The sequence below is a fragment of the Ambystoma mexicanum genome, chromosome 3q (assembly GCF_040938575.1).
Source record: "Ambystoma mexicanum isolate Mex_15411 chromosome 3q, UKY_AmexF1_1, whole genome shotgun sequence".
Taxonomy (NCBI): domain Eukaryota; kingdom Metazoa; phylum Chordata; class Amphibia; order Caudata; family Ambystomatidae; genus Ambystoma; species Ambystoma mexicanum.
Window position 1 is genome coordinate 156,283,787 of NC_090926.1, and position 17,467 is coordinate 156,301,253.

General features: G+C 49.1%; 1 protein-coding gene across 5 annotated transcripts in view; it reads right to left on the bottom strand.

Annotated features, from left to right (window-relative positions):
* The window catches only part of SLC11A2 (solute carrier family 11 member 2), a 679,758-nt gene that overhangs the window by 351,338 nt on the left and 310,953 nt on the right, over positions 1 to 17,467 (bottom strand). For all 5 annotated transcript variants that reach the window (XR_011304995.1, XM_069653368.1, XM_069653369.1 and 2 more), the window contains exon 7: positions 2,945 to 3,015. Coding sequence is in view for 4 of the 5 variants with exons in the window: in XM_069653368.1 (XP_069509469.1) it covers positions 2,945 to 3,015 (71 nt within the window). In the remaining variant the exon portion in view is untranslated. The remainder of the gene's footprint in view (positions 1 to 2,944; positions 3,016 to 17,467) is intronic.

Sequence of the window (17,467 nt, forward strand, 5' to 3'; positions counted from 1 at the left end):
TGTTTTCCTGAGTTGATGGCTGCCTAACTCCGTAGGGGTCTTCTAGCTCTCCCTGACCTAATCCTACTTGATGTTCTAAGGAACGTAGGAATGTGCCTCTTTCCATGCAGTTCCACCGATTTGTCACCCATGCAGAGTCTCACCCGACCCTCTCCTACACTAGGTCCCAAGACGTTTTCCTTCCCACGACTCTAGTACCCCTCCCATGTCATACTCCACCTTCGTACCACCACCCTTTGATTTTTTTCTTTTCTTATCCTTCTCTCACTACTACCCATACCTCCTATTACCAGCCAACTACTCAAGTTATTTCTCCTCCTTCCTTCCGACTACTCTGACTCCTTGCCACTACTATACTATTTCTCTGCTACTACTACAACCTCCCCACTTTTACCACTACTCCTACTCCACTACCGCCTTTCTACAAGCACTCTCTTTCGATAATACTGCTAACGCCTCTCACTCTACTCTCACTACCACCCTCCACTACTAGCATCGCCTACTGGTACAAGGTCTCACTCATCCATACTACCACTTCCTCCCGCTACTACCACCACCTCCTATAATGACTACACTACACTCACTCACTCCCACGCACAAACACACCACAGACCCCTTTCTCCAGTACCCTCAGCACTCCTTTGGCACACTCCTCCTCTGGTCTCTCGGACACCTTCTTCCACACCCTGTCCTAATCCAACTACAACCCTCACCAGACTGTTCCCAGCTCACCTTTTAAAAAGCACACCCTCAGGATTTGCCAACTTATCCTGACCAATGACTTACCTGATCTCAGAGGGCATGAGAGGAGAAGGGCTTAGAGAGGCTCAAAAGGGCTTGTAAACCATGCTCCTTTTCTCACACAGGGACAACGCATTTCTGCTATTCCTTTTCTTCAAGGCCTAGCTGTAGACAATTTCTTGACAGACATGTATACGGTGGGCTAGTGGTATCATCGTTTAAAAGTTCTGTTTGGAGGCCTTTATTTAACAAGAAATATCCCTGGAGGCTTAGTGGCATTCCTTGCATAAGGCTTTCGTGGAGGGCTTTTTAATTAGGTTTTAATCCCTAGTGGGCTAGTGATGGTAGCCTCCTTTTCATGCCTGGGTTCCAGCTGGTACTGCCTGCCGGAGCCCTGATGTTCTACTGGATGCTGTGTCCTTTTTTCATCGAGGTCACGTTAATCAGCAGGGTGTGCTCTGCCAGCCACCTCCTGTAGCCCCATTTACGCTCATCTCGCCACTTGGCTCTGCATCCCCCACCCTCCTGCCACGGGGCTGAAACCGCCACTGCACCATTGGAGCCTCTGTTGTGCCAGGCTAGCTTGTGTAGCCCGGCCTCTCTGATCTCTCATAGCAGCCTGACGCTGTCGGGAGTTCCGCACCCGTGATGGGCTGGACAAGACTTGAGGCAACGTCTTCCATGGCTCCGGCTGCGGGTCAAAGGCCTCGCCAGTCAGCAGCAACACGACCATCGCTGCAGGTAAAGAGAGGTTGCCAGGGGGCCCCACACACATTCTGGCACTTTGGGAGTTGTTGGGAGTGAGGATCCTTCCCTCCTCTGACAGGGCCTGGGGACAGACCCTGTCACAGCAGCAACTGACTATGACCCACAGCCATTCTTAAAGGAACAATATCTAACTTTGCTCATCTTGGAACATATCAGGAAAAGGGTCAGGATAGTAGTAGACGAAACTAAAGGAAGGCTCATCAATCTACTAGTTTACTGAAGCTAGAGCACTTGGAACTTTAAGAACTAGAGTGGACCAGTATCAAACTTCCTCTAAGACTGAACCCCAGAGATGGACATAACAGGAGGATGCTTTTAACTTCTATTCAGTATCGGCTCTTCCATCCAAAACTGGCTAGTTCTCAACTTCATTTCAAGGGAACAAAAGCAATAGTCTTGCAAGCATGTGTAGGCTAGTAAGCGTTTATGGAACAGCATACAGCTTCGGGTTCCATGATCATCTTAGATAGGGCTGGTCTCCATGGTTTCAAAATGAAACTAATGGTCTTTCAGACCGGTCTTCAACATTGTGGTCTCTGTCTGAGGAGATTTCATGAGCAAGCACGAGCAATCAGCAAGATCGATCAAGAGCTTATGGAAAGTCAACACAAGCAACAAACATATAGGGGGTCACACATTGCAAACCTTGAAGGAGCTGTACAACATAGCTTAGCTGCAAATTAAGCAAACACGAAGAAAAGGCATGGAAACCTCAAAGCTTGGCTGAGGATAAAGATAAAAAAAACTAATCGCATTGCAAGCTCTTGTCCTCAATGGATGAGAAATAATACAGGGCCTAGAAATAAAGGGACATGTCCTGTGTCCATTGCATACTGGAAACTTGAGCTGAGAGACTGCATCTCTTTATAGGAATGCATCAGCTGCATGAAAAAAGAAGATTGCGGTCCCATTCTACTCATTGCAAAAATGCTTCTACCAATGCCCACTCCCATTTATGATAGAGGAAGCATTTCAATTAAGAACAATATCCAGGAGGGGGCTATTCCCATCTACATTCTTCATTTCAGAAGATGATGCATATGGATTCAGGAAATAACTGATCTCCTTAATGTTTTGTGATCAAGGTTTGTGACAACAACTTATACGTACAGTACATTTATGAACAGTATTCTAAGACAAATTCTCAATAGCCATGTACAGGCATTCGCAACACAGGGTAAAAGGCACATGCAGTCTTCATTATTCACTTTTTATTAGGAAGCAAGTCAAACTAATCGTTCCTTATTGAAAGGAGCTACCTACAGAAGGTGGTGTGTTGCTTGTCTAGATTCAACTACGGCCAGCTGCCCATCAACAACAGTGGTGTGTTGGGCTGAATTGAGTGTTAAGTAGAGATTAGAGTAAGGAGATTTGTGGTGATAAATGCAGAACAATAAAACCAACTTTATATCCAATACCTTTTGTTTGGGCTTACCATATTTGTCCAGAAACAGAAACACAAATGTGTCCACGATGGTAATGAGCACTCCACCCCACAAAGGAATCCTACAAAATATATAAAAAAAAAAAATACAAAACATTTATCATTTATAATGTTGACTAAAATGAGTTAAACTTAGCCGGCACCAATATGATTGCTGGGACATTGAAGCTTTCATAATTGGGTAGCTTTGAACCCACCCAATGAATCTCATACTCTGCTTTGGACCTGCCCGCAGGTATCCGAAAATACAGGCTTGTGGATCTGTAAAAGATTTCACGCTGGAGAAAGGAGTACAATTTCAAAGAATCTGTGGCTAAGAGTTATTATACAATAAAAGTGGTCAATTGTTAGTCAATTGGAGGAGGGGGAAATGCATCATAAAAGCGCACAAACTAAAGGGCTTACCGGTCCTTATTTCCTATCAAATTCTACATAACTATTTCCATCATTACAAAAACCTTCATAGGATGGTATTTTTCAGTTCTGCACACTCCTGTTCTTTCCAAACAAATCCCCTTGCACAACCCCCAACAACCAGTCCTAAATCTGAATTATCATTGTGTTATTAACCTATTTAAAAAGCCTCCATTTTCCCTTTTTCTGCACTTTCTCATTACCACACAAATTTAAAAACTCCTCCACCTGGTTGTTACTTCATCTACTTTTTTTTAATGTATGTGCGTTACAATAAAAAGACAAAATAATCTCAAGGATACATTTCTACTGAGAATTCTCGTAACAAATACATTTTTCATTAATAAATATTATCATACTATTAATATAATTAAATGCAGCAATGATTAGTGACATCTGAATTCCTCCCAAAATTTTGTGCCAAAACCTTCGAGTATTACAAGGATTCATTGTAAATGAAGCGGCCAAAAGTTAAAGTCTGAGGTTATGTTTTATACAGATATTCTATAAATAAAAGTTTGAAAGTCAATTTGATCCTCAAAATTGCAAAAATCTACATTTCATTGCACCATGCTTAGTTTTCGACGATAAGCTAAAAGTTCATTTGCACTAAATAAGTTTAATCAAAAACACATAAAAAATATCTAATGACCCCTGGAGGCAGTTTGCTTAGCATCGTGTTTTTACAACCCATGCCCAAATTCCTAAATGTTTTGTAACGTGTCAAAGAAGGAACAAGTTACTTACCTGTAACTGTTGTTCTCCAGCATGGGTCTGGCATGGATTCACATGCTCATGAATATTCCCCGTCGTCAGGCTGGGAATCCTCGGTAAAGAAAAAAACAGTATCAGTTTCGTTTCTGATCTGTCTCTCGTAGTAATAACCAATCACTGGTCTCTGCGTCATACTGACCACAGCCAATGACTGCCCTCTACCTAAGTACCGCCTCTGCCAGCCATCTTCAGATTTGGAAGCACGTGAAGTGGCATTATGACCAAGTGAAGAGCCGCAGAGGGGTAGGCGGGAGGGTTCGCATGTGAATCCATGCCAGACCCATGCTGGAGAACAACAGTTACAGGTAAGTAACTTGTTCCTTCTCCAGCATGGGGTCTGGCATGGATTCACATGCTCATGAATAAAGAATACATAGCAGTACACACATGCACAACCACGGGAGGTGGCAAAGGCTCAACATTAAGCATTACATCAAACTCAACATCAAGCAATCTTACCTCCTCACCAGGCTCACCTCAGGCGAACAGGTTGCGCAGCACTGCTTGGCCGACCCTGGACTCCTCCCTGGAATCCCGATCGACGCAGTAGAATTTCGTGAAGGTGTGCGTCGACCTCCACGTAGCAGCCCTGCATATGTCCAGCAGGGGCACACCAGAAAGGAACGCCGTGGTAGCTGCGATCGCTCTGGTGGAATGGGCTCTCGGACGGCCAGGCAGCGGTCGGTTTGCCAACCGATGACAGTACATGATGCAGCCGGAGAGCCATCTGGAAATGGAAGCCTTCGAGAGAGCCTTCCCCTGATTGACAAGTGCAAAGTTCACAAAGAGTTGTGACGTCTTCCGAAAACACTTCGTGCGGTCCACGTAGAACTTCAGCGCTCTAGCCACATCCAGCGAGTGCAAAGTCCTCTCAGCCGGCGACGGGAAGAACACAGGCAACACCAAGGGTTTGTTGAGATGGAAGTCCGACGGTACCTTGGGCATGAAGGAGGGGTGCGTCCTGAGCACTACCCTCGTGTCGTGAAAAGTCAAGTACGGGGCCTTGCAGGAAAGGGCCTGGATCTCTCCCACCCGTCGTGCGGAGGTGATGGCCACAAGAAATGCTGTTTTCCACGACAGAAACTTCAACGGGGCCGAGTGCAGAGGCTCGAACGGAGGTCCCATGAGCCTGGTCAGCACCACGTTGAGCTCCCACGCCAGGGCCGGCGCCTTCACCGGCGGGAACGATCTGAACAGTCCCTTCATGAACTCTTTCACCAGACGATGAGACCACAAGGACGTCCGGCCCGTGGTTCTGGTGTATCGGGAGATCGCAGCAAGATGAATCTTGATGGACGCGTGTGCCAGTCCAGCTTTGGCCAGCGTCAGCAGGTACAGCAGTACCTGGGGAGCCGTAATCCATAGAGGGTTAATCTTCTGTGCGTGGCACCAGACAGAGAACCTCTTCCATTTGTGTCCGTAGCATTTAAGAGTCGAGGACGCCCTGGCCTTTGCAAGAACCTCTCTGCAGTCGGCCGGTATGTCGTATCCTCCAAACTCTAGCGCTGCAGGAGCCAGGCCTGCAAGTTCAGCGATTTCGGGTCGTGGTGGAGGATGGCGCCTCCTTCCCTGGAGAGTAGATCTGCGTCCACCGGCAGCTTGATTGGCGGGGACGCTGACAAGTCCAGAAGGTCCGGGAACCATATCTGCCTCGGCCACGCAGGTGCGACGAGGATCATCCTGCACCGTGACCTCTTGAGCTGGTTGACGAGCCGGATTAGCAGTGGCAAAGGAGGGAACGCGTAGAGGAACAGGCCCTCCCAGGGGAACGAGAAAGCATCGCCCATGCTCCTCGCCTGGGGAAACCTGCTGGCGAACCTCCGGCACTTGGAGTTTGTCGCCGTCGCGAACAGGTCGATCTGGGGTGTGCCCCACCGTCGGAAGAGGCGATCCACTAGATCCTGCCGTAGTTCCCACTCGTGGCACGAGCGCAGCTCCCTGCTGAGTGAGTCGGCGATGGTGTTTTTTATCCCTGCCAGATGAAACGGCACCAGAAACATCCTTTGGGCGACGGCCCAATGCCACAGGTCCTGCGCCTCCTTGGACAGCGCTGGAGACCTGGTTCCGCCCTGTTTCCTGATGTAAAACATGGTGGTGGTGTTGTCGGTGAAGATCCTCACCACCTTGCCCTTGAGGGACGGAAGGAAGGACCTAAGGGCCCAGAACACTGCACGGAGCTCCAGGACGTTGATATGGAGGGACTTCTCCGTCGGGAGCCAAAGGCCTCTCGCGTGCAGATTTTCGGTGTGCGCTCCCCACCCTTCCAGGGAGGCATCCGTGGTCACTGTCTTCTGGTGGTCTGGGGTCTGGAAGTCCATGCCCGCGTCAGATGCGCACGCTTGCCCCACCACCGGACCGCTCGGCGGAAACTCTCGTCGAGTGTGATCCTCTCCTCGAAGCCGCCCGTCGTTTGGATCCAGCGCGCGTCCAGGAACTCCTGCAACGGGCGCATCCGGAGCCTGCACATGGGAATGAGGTAGATGCAAGAAGACATCATTCCGAGGAGGGACTTGATGGACCTCACCTTGGCCGCGTCGGAAACCAACATCCGCTGTACCTTGCCCAGGATGGAACTGGTCCTTTCCTCCGACGGGGAGGCCAGAAGGGACACTGTGTCGAGCTTCGCTCCCAGAAACAGTGCGTTTTGCGCGGGTACCAGGTGGGACTTGGCATAGTTCACGGAGAATCCCAGGTCCGTGAGAAGTTGGACGGTCCTTGCCGTGTGCTCCACGGCGAGCTCCCTCGTCTTGGCTCGGATGAGCCAGTCGTCCAGGTAGGGGTAGACGTGGATCCCCTCGCGGCGCAGCTGCGCCGCCACCGGTGCAAGGCACTTGGTGAATACCCTGGGTGCCGACCGTAGTCCGAAGGGGAGGGCTTTGAACTGGTAGTGACGCCCTTGGACCACAAACCTGAGGAATTTTCGGTGCCCCTTTAGGATGGGAATATGGAAGTAGGCATCCTCCAAATCCAACGACGACAGGAAGTCTCCTTCCTCCAGCTGCCCCAGGACGTGCTGCAGGGTGACCATCCGGAACTTCTGCGCCTTGATGAACTTGTTCAGACGTCGCAGGTCTAGGATGGGGCGCCATCCTCCCGTCTTCTTCTTCACGAGGAAGTATCTCGAGTAAACTCCGGAGCCCCGAAGCCCCGTTGCCCAACTGGCGAAACCCAGTGTCGGCGATGTCCGTCGCAATAGTGATGGCGTGGTCCGACGCCACCTCGCCTTCCTGTAGGATCTCCAGGGCATCCGCCCTCTTGTCGTCCGGTAGGAAAGTCCAGCAGGGGAGCCAGTTTGTACCCTAGCTCCCTGTCGTAGCGGGCCACGATAGCCAAGGCGTTGGCCGCTTTAATCGTCGTCGCTGCAGACGAGATGACCCTGCGTCCCATAGCGTCCAATTTCTTTCCCTCGCCGTCCGGTGGGGAAGTCGATGTGGAGGCCGCAGCCCCCCCCGCTTTCTTCCTGGCCGCCGCGGAGACGACGGAGTCCGGGGTAAGCTGCGCCCGGAGGCACAGGGGGGCCGCGTCCGGGACCCGGTACTTCTTCTCGTACCGGTCTCTTATAGCTGGCGTCGTGGAAGGGTTCTTGAGGAGGGCGAGGCCCTCATCCCAAATGTCGTCCAGTAGAGGCACCGCGAGGACCGTCTTCCTCTTGGCCTCGCGCCGTTGATAAAGGAATCCTTCCTTTTTTTTCTCCTCAGGGCAGAGTTGGAAAAGCTCGGTTGCCCTGGCGATCATGGAGTGGAACGATCCAATCTAGTCAGGCGGAGAAGCCCTGGTGGGAGGCGACGACGGTAGATCCTCGTCGTATACCTCGTCGTCCGTACCCGTCGCTGCCGTGTCAGTCCCCGTATCATCCCCTCGGGTGGACGGGGAGGAGGGCTGGACGGGGCGCGACGGCTGAAAAGGAGGTGGAGGGTGAATCCTTCTTTTCTTGGGTGGGGGAGCACCAGAAGGTCCCGGTTCAGGATCCCCCGACGGGAGAGGTTCCTCCGTCGGCAACGGTAGTCTCGTCCTTATCTCTGAACATAAGGACTGTATAGCCAACAAAATGGCCGCCGAGTTGTCTTGCGGCGCTGGCAGAGGGGAATCCGACAGGCGATCAGGGGCCCCGTCGGCACCCTCGACGATGTCGTCGTCACCTGCGTCGGGATCCATCCCGACGGGCCGGTCTTCTTCCACGCCAAGGCCGTGGCTTAAGACCTCAATCAGCTCTTCCTGTGAGGTTGAGGCCGAATCTACGACGACGCCCTGCCCCCCCTTTTTCTTCCCCGCCGGGGATTTCACGGGGGTCCTATCGATGGGCACAAAAGAGGACTTCCTCCGAGGTGGCAGGGAGACTCTGAGCCCCGAGGTCGCCACCACTGGTGTAGCCTCCACAGGCTGAGCCAGGGCCGCCGCGACAGTATCGATAGAGGGCTTGGCCGGATGGATTAAGGCCTTCACCACCTTAGGTGCGCTCACCGCCTTATCCTTGAGGGGGGGGGACACTGCCTCGCTCCCCCTCCGATGGGGCCTTCGAGCTCGACCGGGGCCTCTCCAGGAGCTTCGCCGGGTGCTCGCCCTTCCTCTTACCCGACCCAGAGCGTTGGCTCGTGGCTGAAGGTGCCGGGGAGGGTGCGCCCTGCCTGGCGCCCCTAGAGCCCGACCGTTCGGCGCTCCCGGTGCCAGCGGACTCGCGGTGCTTGGCCTTGTGTTGGACCCCCGTCGCCGGGGCGTCCTCAAAGGTCTTAGAAGACCGCTCGGATTTCTTCCTCTTCTTCTCGCCTGACGGGCTCTTCCCTTCCAGCCAGTTGGCGAGATGTTGATGGCGGTCCTTCATGGTCCGCTCCGACATATTGCCGCAAAACGCACAGTCCCTCATGTAAGCAGTAGAGACAAAAGGAGTGTTCGTCCTCCTTAAAGACGTTCTGCAGCTGGCATCCAGGGCAGATCCTGAACAGCTTTCCGGGCGTCGAGCTTCCCTTCTCCTGGGCCATGTCCGGGCCTGAGAAGCTTCTGGAGTCCTCCAAAAGCGTAGCTCGACGAAATCTTCACCCTTGAGGGGCGCAGACGAATCCGACACGGGTCCCCGTTGATCGGATGGAGAGTCGGTGGGGCTTGAGGCTCTTTTGACCGAAAAAAAACGAAGTTTTTGAGAAAAAACGTGAAAAAATAGCACTAACGCTCGAGAGCAATAGCACGAGGATCCCAACACATGAACGTGCGGTAAAGATGAAGATGGCTGCCAGAGGCGGTGCTTAGGTAGAGGGCAGTCATTGGCTGTGGTCAGTATGACGCAGAGACCAGTGATTGGTTATTACTACGAAAGACAGATCAGAAACGAAACTGATACTGGTTTTTTCTTTACCAAGGATTCCCAGCCTGACGACGGGGAATATTCATGAGCATGTGAATCCATGCCAGACCCCATGCTGGAGAATCTCATGTACAACACCAATCATGGTTCTAAATAGCTCTTCTAATTGCCATGGGATTATTTATCAGTGTTTCTCTAGACATGTCCACTTCAAGATCTCATCACTTGCATTTACCCAAATCAAAGAAGCCCTTAGAAGTATTTTTTTCCAATACCAATCTCAAGGAAGGAACTAACGAGAAGGGCAGGGAGCAGTCTAGTTTCTTGCAAACAGAGTTTACACCATTTGATTAGTGCCTAAAAAGATGTGAGCTCTAGTTCATATCTAAGCACTGAACAAGGAACACTCTTGGGTATGGATAATATTGTCAAATGTAAAGATTGTTGTTTAACCGCAAAGACTGAATGCCACTGACCAAATCGGTCACCTTGGAATAAGTAACTGTATCCAAAATGCCAATAAACAAATTTAAAAATAAATGGATAATATTGTCAACTAAAACTTTGATTTGTAAGAACAAATTTGGCTCCATACAATCGAGAGGGAACCACTTTGTTTTTGAAAAAATTCAAAACAGGCACATGCGATAAACGCCCTAATTTCCTGTTGAGGTTGAGCATCTGAGCCATAAAGACCAATGCTCTAGTACCCAACTTATTAAAGATCTTGGTTTGCTAATATTAGACCAAATTCAAAATCCAAAAGTGTGGATATAGATGAACAAGTTACTTACCAACTGTAACGTTCTTTCGACTGGATGTTCCTCCCACGTATTCCTCATTTTATGATAAACTCGTTGTCTCCAGCTTCGCTGCTTCGGAAAAAAATGTTCTCTCGGCAGAGGGCGCTGTGCTCGAGGTCGTGGCGTCGATTGTCTCTCGACGGACTCCGTACTCTGTCGACGTCACCGATGGCATAAATAGCTCGAGCCGCGCCCCTTGCTTCAGTTCTGTTTTTTCGATGAAACATATAGGAGGAACACCCAGGCGTGTCTCATAACTGATGCACTCATTGTGAGAGGAAAGTGTAAGAAAACAAACTGTACTGCGGGGTAGGTTGGGAGGGTCGATGAGGAATACGTGGGAGGAACATCCAGTCGAAAGAACGTTACAGTTGGTAAGTAACTTGTTCTTTGAATGGATTGTGTCCTCCCACGTATTCCTCATCTTATGATAGACTCCCATAGCAGTGACAATTTTGGAGGCGGGAGTACTAGTTTTAGTTTTCGTGAACAGAACGCAGAACTGCCTTGGCAAATAATCCCTCATTGGAGGAGGAAGTATCCAAGCAATAATGCTTGACAAAAGTATGCATTGTTTTCCAAGTTGCAGCTGCACAAATATCTGCTGCCGGGACTCCCCTCTTTAGAGCCGCAGAAGTAGCCATTCCCCTTGTAGAATGGGCACGAAGCCCATCTGGTGGGTCTTTTCCCGCTAATCTGTAGCATTCAATTATGGCTAAGATGATCCAGCGGGATATGGTCTGTTTTGTTACAGATAAGCCTAGTTTATGACCAGTATAACCCACAAATAGTTGGTCATCTTGTCGCAATTTAGACATCCTTGAGATGTAAAAACTAAGAGCCCTCTTGGGATCTAGTCTGTGCAGTCTCTCCTCTTCCTTGCCCAAATGAGGAGGAGGATAAAAAGTTAGTAGTACTATTTTTTGTGACAAATGGAAGTCCGAAACTACCTTTGGTAAGAATGAAGGTTTAACTTTAAGGACTACCTTATCCTTATAAAAAATAGTATATGGTGGTCTGCATGAGAGAGCCTGAAGTTCACTAACTCTGCGGGCTGATGATAGGGCCACAAGAAGGACAGTTTTTAGTGTTAAAAACCTCAATGGACATGAGTGCAGAGGCTCAAAAGGTACGTAAGTCAAGAATTTTACTACTAAATTTAAGTCCCAAGTTGGGACATGAAAAGGTATTGGAGGGTGTACGTTAGTAAGTCCTTTTAAGAATTGAATTATTAGTGGCATTTTGAAATATGAAACCTCTTCCGAGGTGCGCTTGAAAATGGACAGCGCAGCAGGGTATCCTTTGATTGTTCCTATCTGGAGCCCCAGATTGGCTAGATGTAATAGAAAAGAGAGCACTACTGGAGTGCCACACTGAAAAGGGTCCACATCCTTATCTTTGCACCAGTTACTAAACCTGTTCCAGCGACATTGATACAAAGATTTTGTTGCTGACCTTCTGGCCGAAAGCAAGACTTCCATTACGTTATCCGGAAGATCCCAATCCTTGTATCTCAACCTCTCAGAAACCATGCGTGAAGGTTGAGTGTCTTGACCTCTGGATGGAGAACCCGACCTTCCTCTTCCGAGACAAGACGTATTGGAGAGCAGATGGACATGTCTAGAAGGTCCGGGTACGACGTCCTCCTGGCCCAATCCGGGGCAATTAGGATCATGGTTTTCCTGAACTTTCTCAACCTCCTGATTACTGGAGGAATCACGGGGACTGGGGGAAACGCATATAGCAGCAAAAATTTCCACTCCACTACGAATGCGTCTCCCAGAGCTCCTCTTTGAGGAAATTCCCTTGAGCAGTACTGATCACACTTCCGGTTGATCGCGGTGGCGAACAGATCCACTTGAGGGGTTCCCCAAAGGGCGAAGATCTCCAGAAGGACTTCCTGAGCCAACTCCCACTCGTGGGAGACTGTACTCTGCCTGCTCAGAGCGTCTGCCGCCGTGTTCTTCTCTCTGGCTAGGTGAATTGCCGATAGAGATATTCCTTCTTTCATTGCCCAGAACCAGAGCTGCATTGCCTCTCTGCACAGTGGTAGTGACCCTACACCTCCTCTCTTGTTGAGGTATTACATTGCCACTGTATTGCCTGTCATTATCAGGACATTCTTTCCCTGTACAGCGGGCAGCAAGGCCTTCAGCGCTAGTCTGATTGCCCTCAGCTCCAAAAGGTTGATGTGTAGTTTGGACTTCGATGGAGACCAACGACCGCCGATTGCCAGATCGTTGGTGTGTGCTCCCCACCCTGTGAGTGAGGCGTCCATCACTACTGTTATCTCCGGCCATGTTTGCCAAAAAGACTCTGCCTTGAGAATGTTGTCGTTGCAAGCCCACCATAGAAGATCCTGAGCAACTGCGCTCGGGAGTGCAGAAGATCCAACATATTCCCTGAGAACTGGGACCACTGAGTTCTGAGTGCCCATTGAAGGGATCTCATTCTCAACCTGGCCTCTGGTACTAGGAAAATGCAGGATGCCATGAGGCCGAGCAACCTGAGAAAAATCGAAGGCCGGTAGACTTTGGGCATTCTGGAATTTTGTTACCATCTGCTGGATGTGGAGATCTCTCACTTCGGGAGGCGAGGCTTTTCCCGAGGAAGTGTCCAAGACTGCTCCGATAAACTGGGGCTTCTGGGATGGTATCATGTGGGACTTCTTGAAATTGAGGGAGAAGCCCAATTTGTGGAGGAAGTGGCAGGTGATCGAAAGATGTTCCTGAGCTTGTTCTGGAGAACTTGCTCTGATCAACCAGTCGTCCAGGTAGGGATATATGTGAATACCTCCTCTCCTGAGACTCGCTGCCACAACTGCCAACAGTTTGGTTAAAACCCTCGGGCGGAGGTCAACCCGAAAGGCAGAACTCGAAACTGATAATGAGAATTGCCAATCGCGAACCTCAAGTAATTTCTATGCTTTGGATAGATTGGCACATGAAAGTAAGCATCCTGAAGGTCCAATGATACCAACCAATCTTGGGAGTTGGAGAGCCTGAAGGATCTGAGAAAGAGTGACCATCTTGAACTTGTCCTTCCTGAGGAACTTGTTCAAGTTTATCAAGTCCAAGATGGGTCTCAGTCCTCCGTCCTTTTTTGGAATGAGAAAATATGGGGAGTACCAACCTCTATTCCTCTCCGCTACAGGTACCAGTTCTATGGCACCTTTCTCTAGCAGGGTTAAAATTTCCTGCAACAGGAGCGGATCTGGAATTTTGACAGAGTTGACTCCCGGTGGATGGTTGAGGCCTTTTTAGGAAGGGGAGACGGTAACCTTGGGCTACTGTTTCCAGTGCCCAAGCATCGGAGGTAATGCCCTGCCATTCCTTCAGATGCTGAGAGATCCTGCCTCCCACTGGCGTTTTGTGTAACAAGGTCTCAGAGGGATTTGGAGGCGGCTGCAGGAGTGGCTGAGGGTACAGGTGCCGCTCCTGAGGCTGATTTTTCACCTCTTCCTCGTGCTCCATGAGGGAAGTTTCTTTTGCCCCTTTGAGCAGCCTGTCCTCTTCCTCTACCAAAAGAGGAGTAGTATCGAAAAGAACAACCCCTCCATGAAGATGAGCCGGAATAGGGTTTTAGAGGCTGGCGCATAGAGGCGCTAAGCGATTTAGTTGCCGCTTTCGAGGTCTGAAGTTTTTCTAGGCTTTCATCAGCCTTGCTGTGAAAACAGCCTCGAGCCATCAAAGGGCATGTTAAGGAGTCTGGCTTGCACATCTGGTGCAAACCCAGACTTCAACCATGCAAATCTGCGTAGCACAGCGCTTGCAGCCATGGACCTGCTGATACTATCAGCAGTATCCAGTCCAGAATGGAGACATTCTCCCATTGCCTCCTTCCCGTCTTTGACTATATTCAGGAAGCCTGCCCTTTCCTCGCCTCCCGGAATATGATCAGCCGCCGCATAAATACAGTCCCACAGGGTATGGGTAAACCTGGCTAGGCTACAGGTGACATTTGTCAATTTAAGGGCCATACTGCCTGTCGTGAAAACTTTACGTGCCCAGGCATCAACTTTTTTATCCTCTCTATCTGGAGGGATAGTGGGATATGCAGTTTGCTTAGATGTGGATGCTGCTTGAAGGACTAGACTTTATGGAGTCGGATGCTTGTTTAAGTATTCGGGAACCGTACCAGCTGGTCTATATTTCTTGGGGAAATTACTATCTGCAGCAGCAATGCTCTCCGGCTTTTCCCAGTTTTTCTCCACCGTCCTCTGAAGAGCCCTGTGAAAGGGGAGAACTGGATCTTTTTGAGGACCTCTGACAATTATATCCATCATGTCATCCTGTTCAAAAACGTGTGAAGTATTACCCCAACCCATATATTCCATTACTCTGGTCATAAGACCCCTGTACCCAGCATCGGCATGCTCTGTAGGATCAGGTCTGGCAAACTCTAATTCTGGGGAGGTGTCAATTCCACTGGCAGAATGTAGAGTATCACTCAGGTCTTCTTCTTCTACTATACGCGTCGAAGGGATTGATAAATCCTTCGAAGTTGTCGAAGGAGTCTTCGATGACTTCAAAGATGACTTCGACACGGGCGTCGAGGATGTTTTTGGTTTTGGTTCCAAAACGGTTGACGGCGTCGATGAAGTCATCGAAGCCTTCGACAACTTGCGTTTTTTGTATGGCACCGGAGAAGTGCTCGACTCTCGAAGAGTCTTCGACGGCTTGGCGTCGACTCTAGTTTTTTTAGTATCCTCGACACTACTGGTTTTTACCATTGTAGTCTTGGACTTCCCTTTGTCGTCCAATGGAGCAACCTTAGGGGTATGGCTTTTTCGAGGTTCTTTCGAGGGGGTCGGGGCCACGTTCTCGAAAACCTCCATCATCTTTTTACGGAATTCTTCCCATTTACTGGGAGAATCCGATTTTGTTGGACATCGAATTTCTTCGGTTGACTCTGAAGAAGATGATGATGAGGGAGATCTATGTCTCCTCTTCATTTTTTTAGACGATGACGAAGAGTGTCTCTATCCACTCCTAGATCGAGATCTCTTGGAGTGCCTATGGCGATCCGATTCCTTCCAATCAGTCGCTTTCTTATGTTTTTTAGACGTAGCCTTCTTAGAGGCTTCCCTCCCCACCGACAGTTTACCTCTCCTCTCATGAAGAGCTTTCTCGGTCATGGATTGGCTGTAACCGCAGTCGTCTGTTCGGTGACTGGAACCGAGACACCAGAGACAAACCCGTTGGGGATCCGTGATCGACATTTTTGATCCACAATCTACACATTTCTTGAACCCAGTCTTGGGTGTCAAAGGAGTCGAAGATGATGACATTTTCTTCACAGAAAATCTGAAGCGCGCCGTTCTCGATAGCGAAGCGATCGGAAAAACGGAACTGAAGCCACGGGCGCGGCTCGAGCGATTTATGCCATCGGTGATGTCGACAGAGTATGGAGTCCGTCGAGGGACAATCGGCGCCACGACCTCGAGCACAGTACCCTCTGGCGAGAGAACATTTTTTTCCGAAGCAGCGAAGTTGAAGACAACGAGTTTATCATAAGATGAGGAATACGTGAGAGGACACAATCCATTCGAAATATATATATATATATATAATACATTACTCACCGTAATCGTATATATATCCACACTATATATATATATATATAATACATTACTCACCGTAATCGTATTTCTGATGCTTGTATCTGCTTAGATTCACATGCTGTGCATAGGCCAACATCTAGTGGAAGCTGCAGAGTATTACAGTTTGTTTTTCGAAACTCGAAAAGGGGTGTCGAACTAGGGCGTGCCAATAATACTATCCCTAGTGTGACGTCCACTGTATCCATGATCCCTCATGCGTTCAGGACCCTCAGATTTTATTTTTTCTGACATGAGGAGTAGCGTGAGTACAGAGTATCTAAGCATATAAGATAGATAAGACTACAAGCATCCATGCGCCTTCTCTCAGAGGGGAGTAAGGGTGGGCGCATGTGAATCTAAGCAGATACAAGCATCATAAATATGATTATGGGGAGTAATGTATCCCTTCTGAGGCTTGTGGAATCTGCTTAGATTACATGCTGTGCATAGATTAGCAAGCAGTGTTAGAAGAAGGAGGTGGGATGTGAGAAGGGTCATGAGCGAACAAATGTCTTAGAACCGCTTGTCGAGTATCTGTCTTGGAATGAGTGTCAATGCAGTAGTGCCGAGTAAAGGTGTGAAAAGAGCTCCATGTAGCTGCTTTGCAAATGGTGTCAAGGGGAACATTTGCAATGAAAGCCAGAGTGGCTCCAGTACCTCTTATAGAGTGGGGCCTCGGTGTAAAAGGCAGTGTTTTATCTGAAAGGGAATAGCACAGTTAGATGCATCTGACTATCCACCTAGAGATGGCATTCTTAGAGACGCAATCTCCCTCTCTGCCTGGAGTTATGAAGACGAACAGTTGATCTGTCTTTCTTAGCGGCTTGGTCTTGTCTACATAGTAGAGGACCGCCCTCCTCACATCTAGTGTGTTGAGTTTCACCTCAGCATAGCCTTTGGGTTCCTGGAAGAAGGCCAGTAGCTCAATAGACTGGTTAACATGGAATTTGGAAATTAACTTAGGTGAGAACCTAGGGTGAGTGCGTAAAACCAGTTTATCCTTATGAACAGTAAATAAAGGATCCTGCACTGATAGAGCTTGAATTTCACTGACCCTTCTTATGGATCTGATGGCTACTAAGAAGGCAGTTCTGTAAGTCAAGTGTTTGAGACTAGATTTGTGCCTGGGCTCAAAGCAGGGGGGGGGGGGTCTAATAGTACCACATTAAGGTCCATACCTGGTGGTGGATTAGAAATTGGAGGGTGGAGTCTCTTTACCCCTTCCATAAATGCTTTGACAACTGGCACTTTCCACCATGACACCTTGTTATAGGAAGTGGTGTAGGCTGATAAAGCTGCCAGGTGCACTTTAAGCGAGTTAAACACTAACCCTGTATCCAGTAGGTGGAGCATATAGGTGACGACATTAGAAGGAGTACAATCAACTGGGTTGATTTGCTTATTCTGGCACCAAATAACAAATTGTTTCCATTTGTCATAGTAACAGTGCCTTGTGTTAGGTTTTCTTGACTCTTTCAAGATATCCATACATCTCTGGGGTAAATTGAGATGTCCGAACTCTATGACTTCAGGAGCCATGCTGCCAAGTTCATTGAGTTGGGCTGACAATGCACTGTTAGGCCCTCATGCTGGGAGAGTAGGTTGTACCGCACGGGAGTTTGATG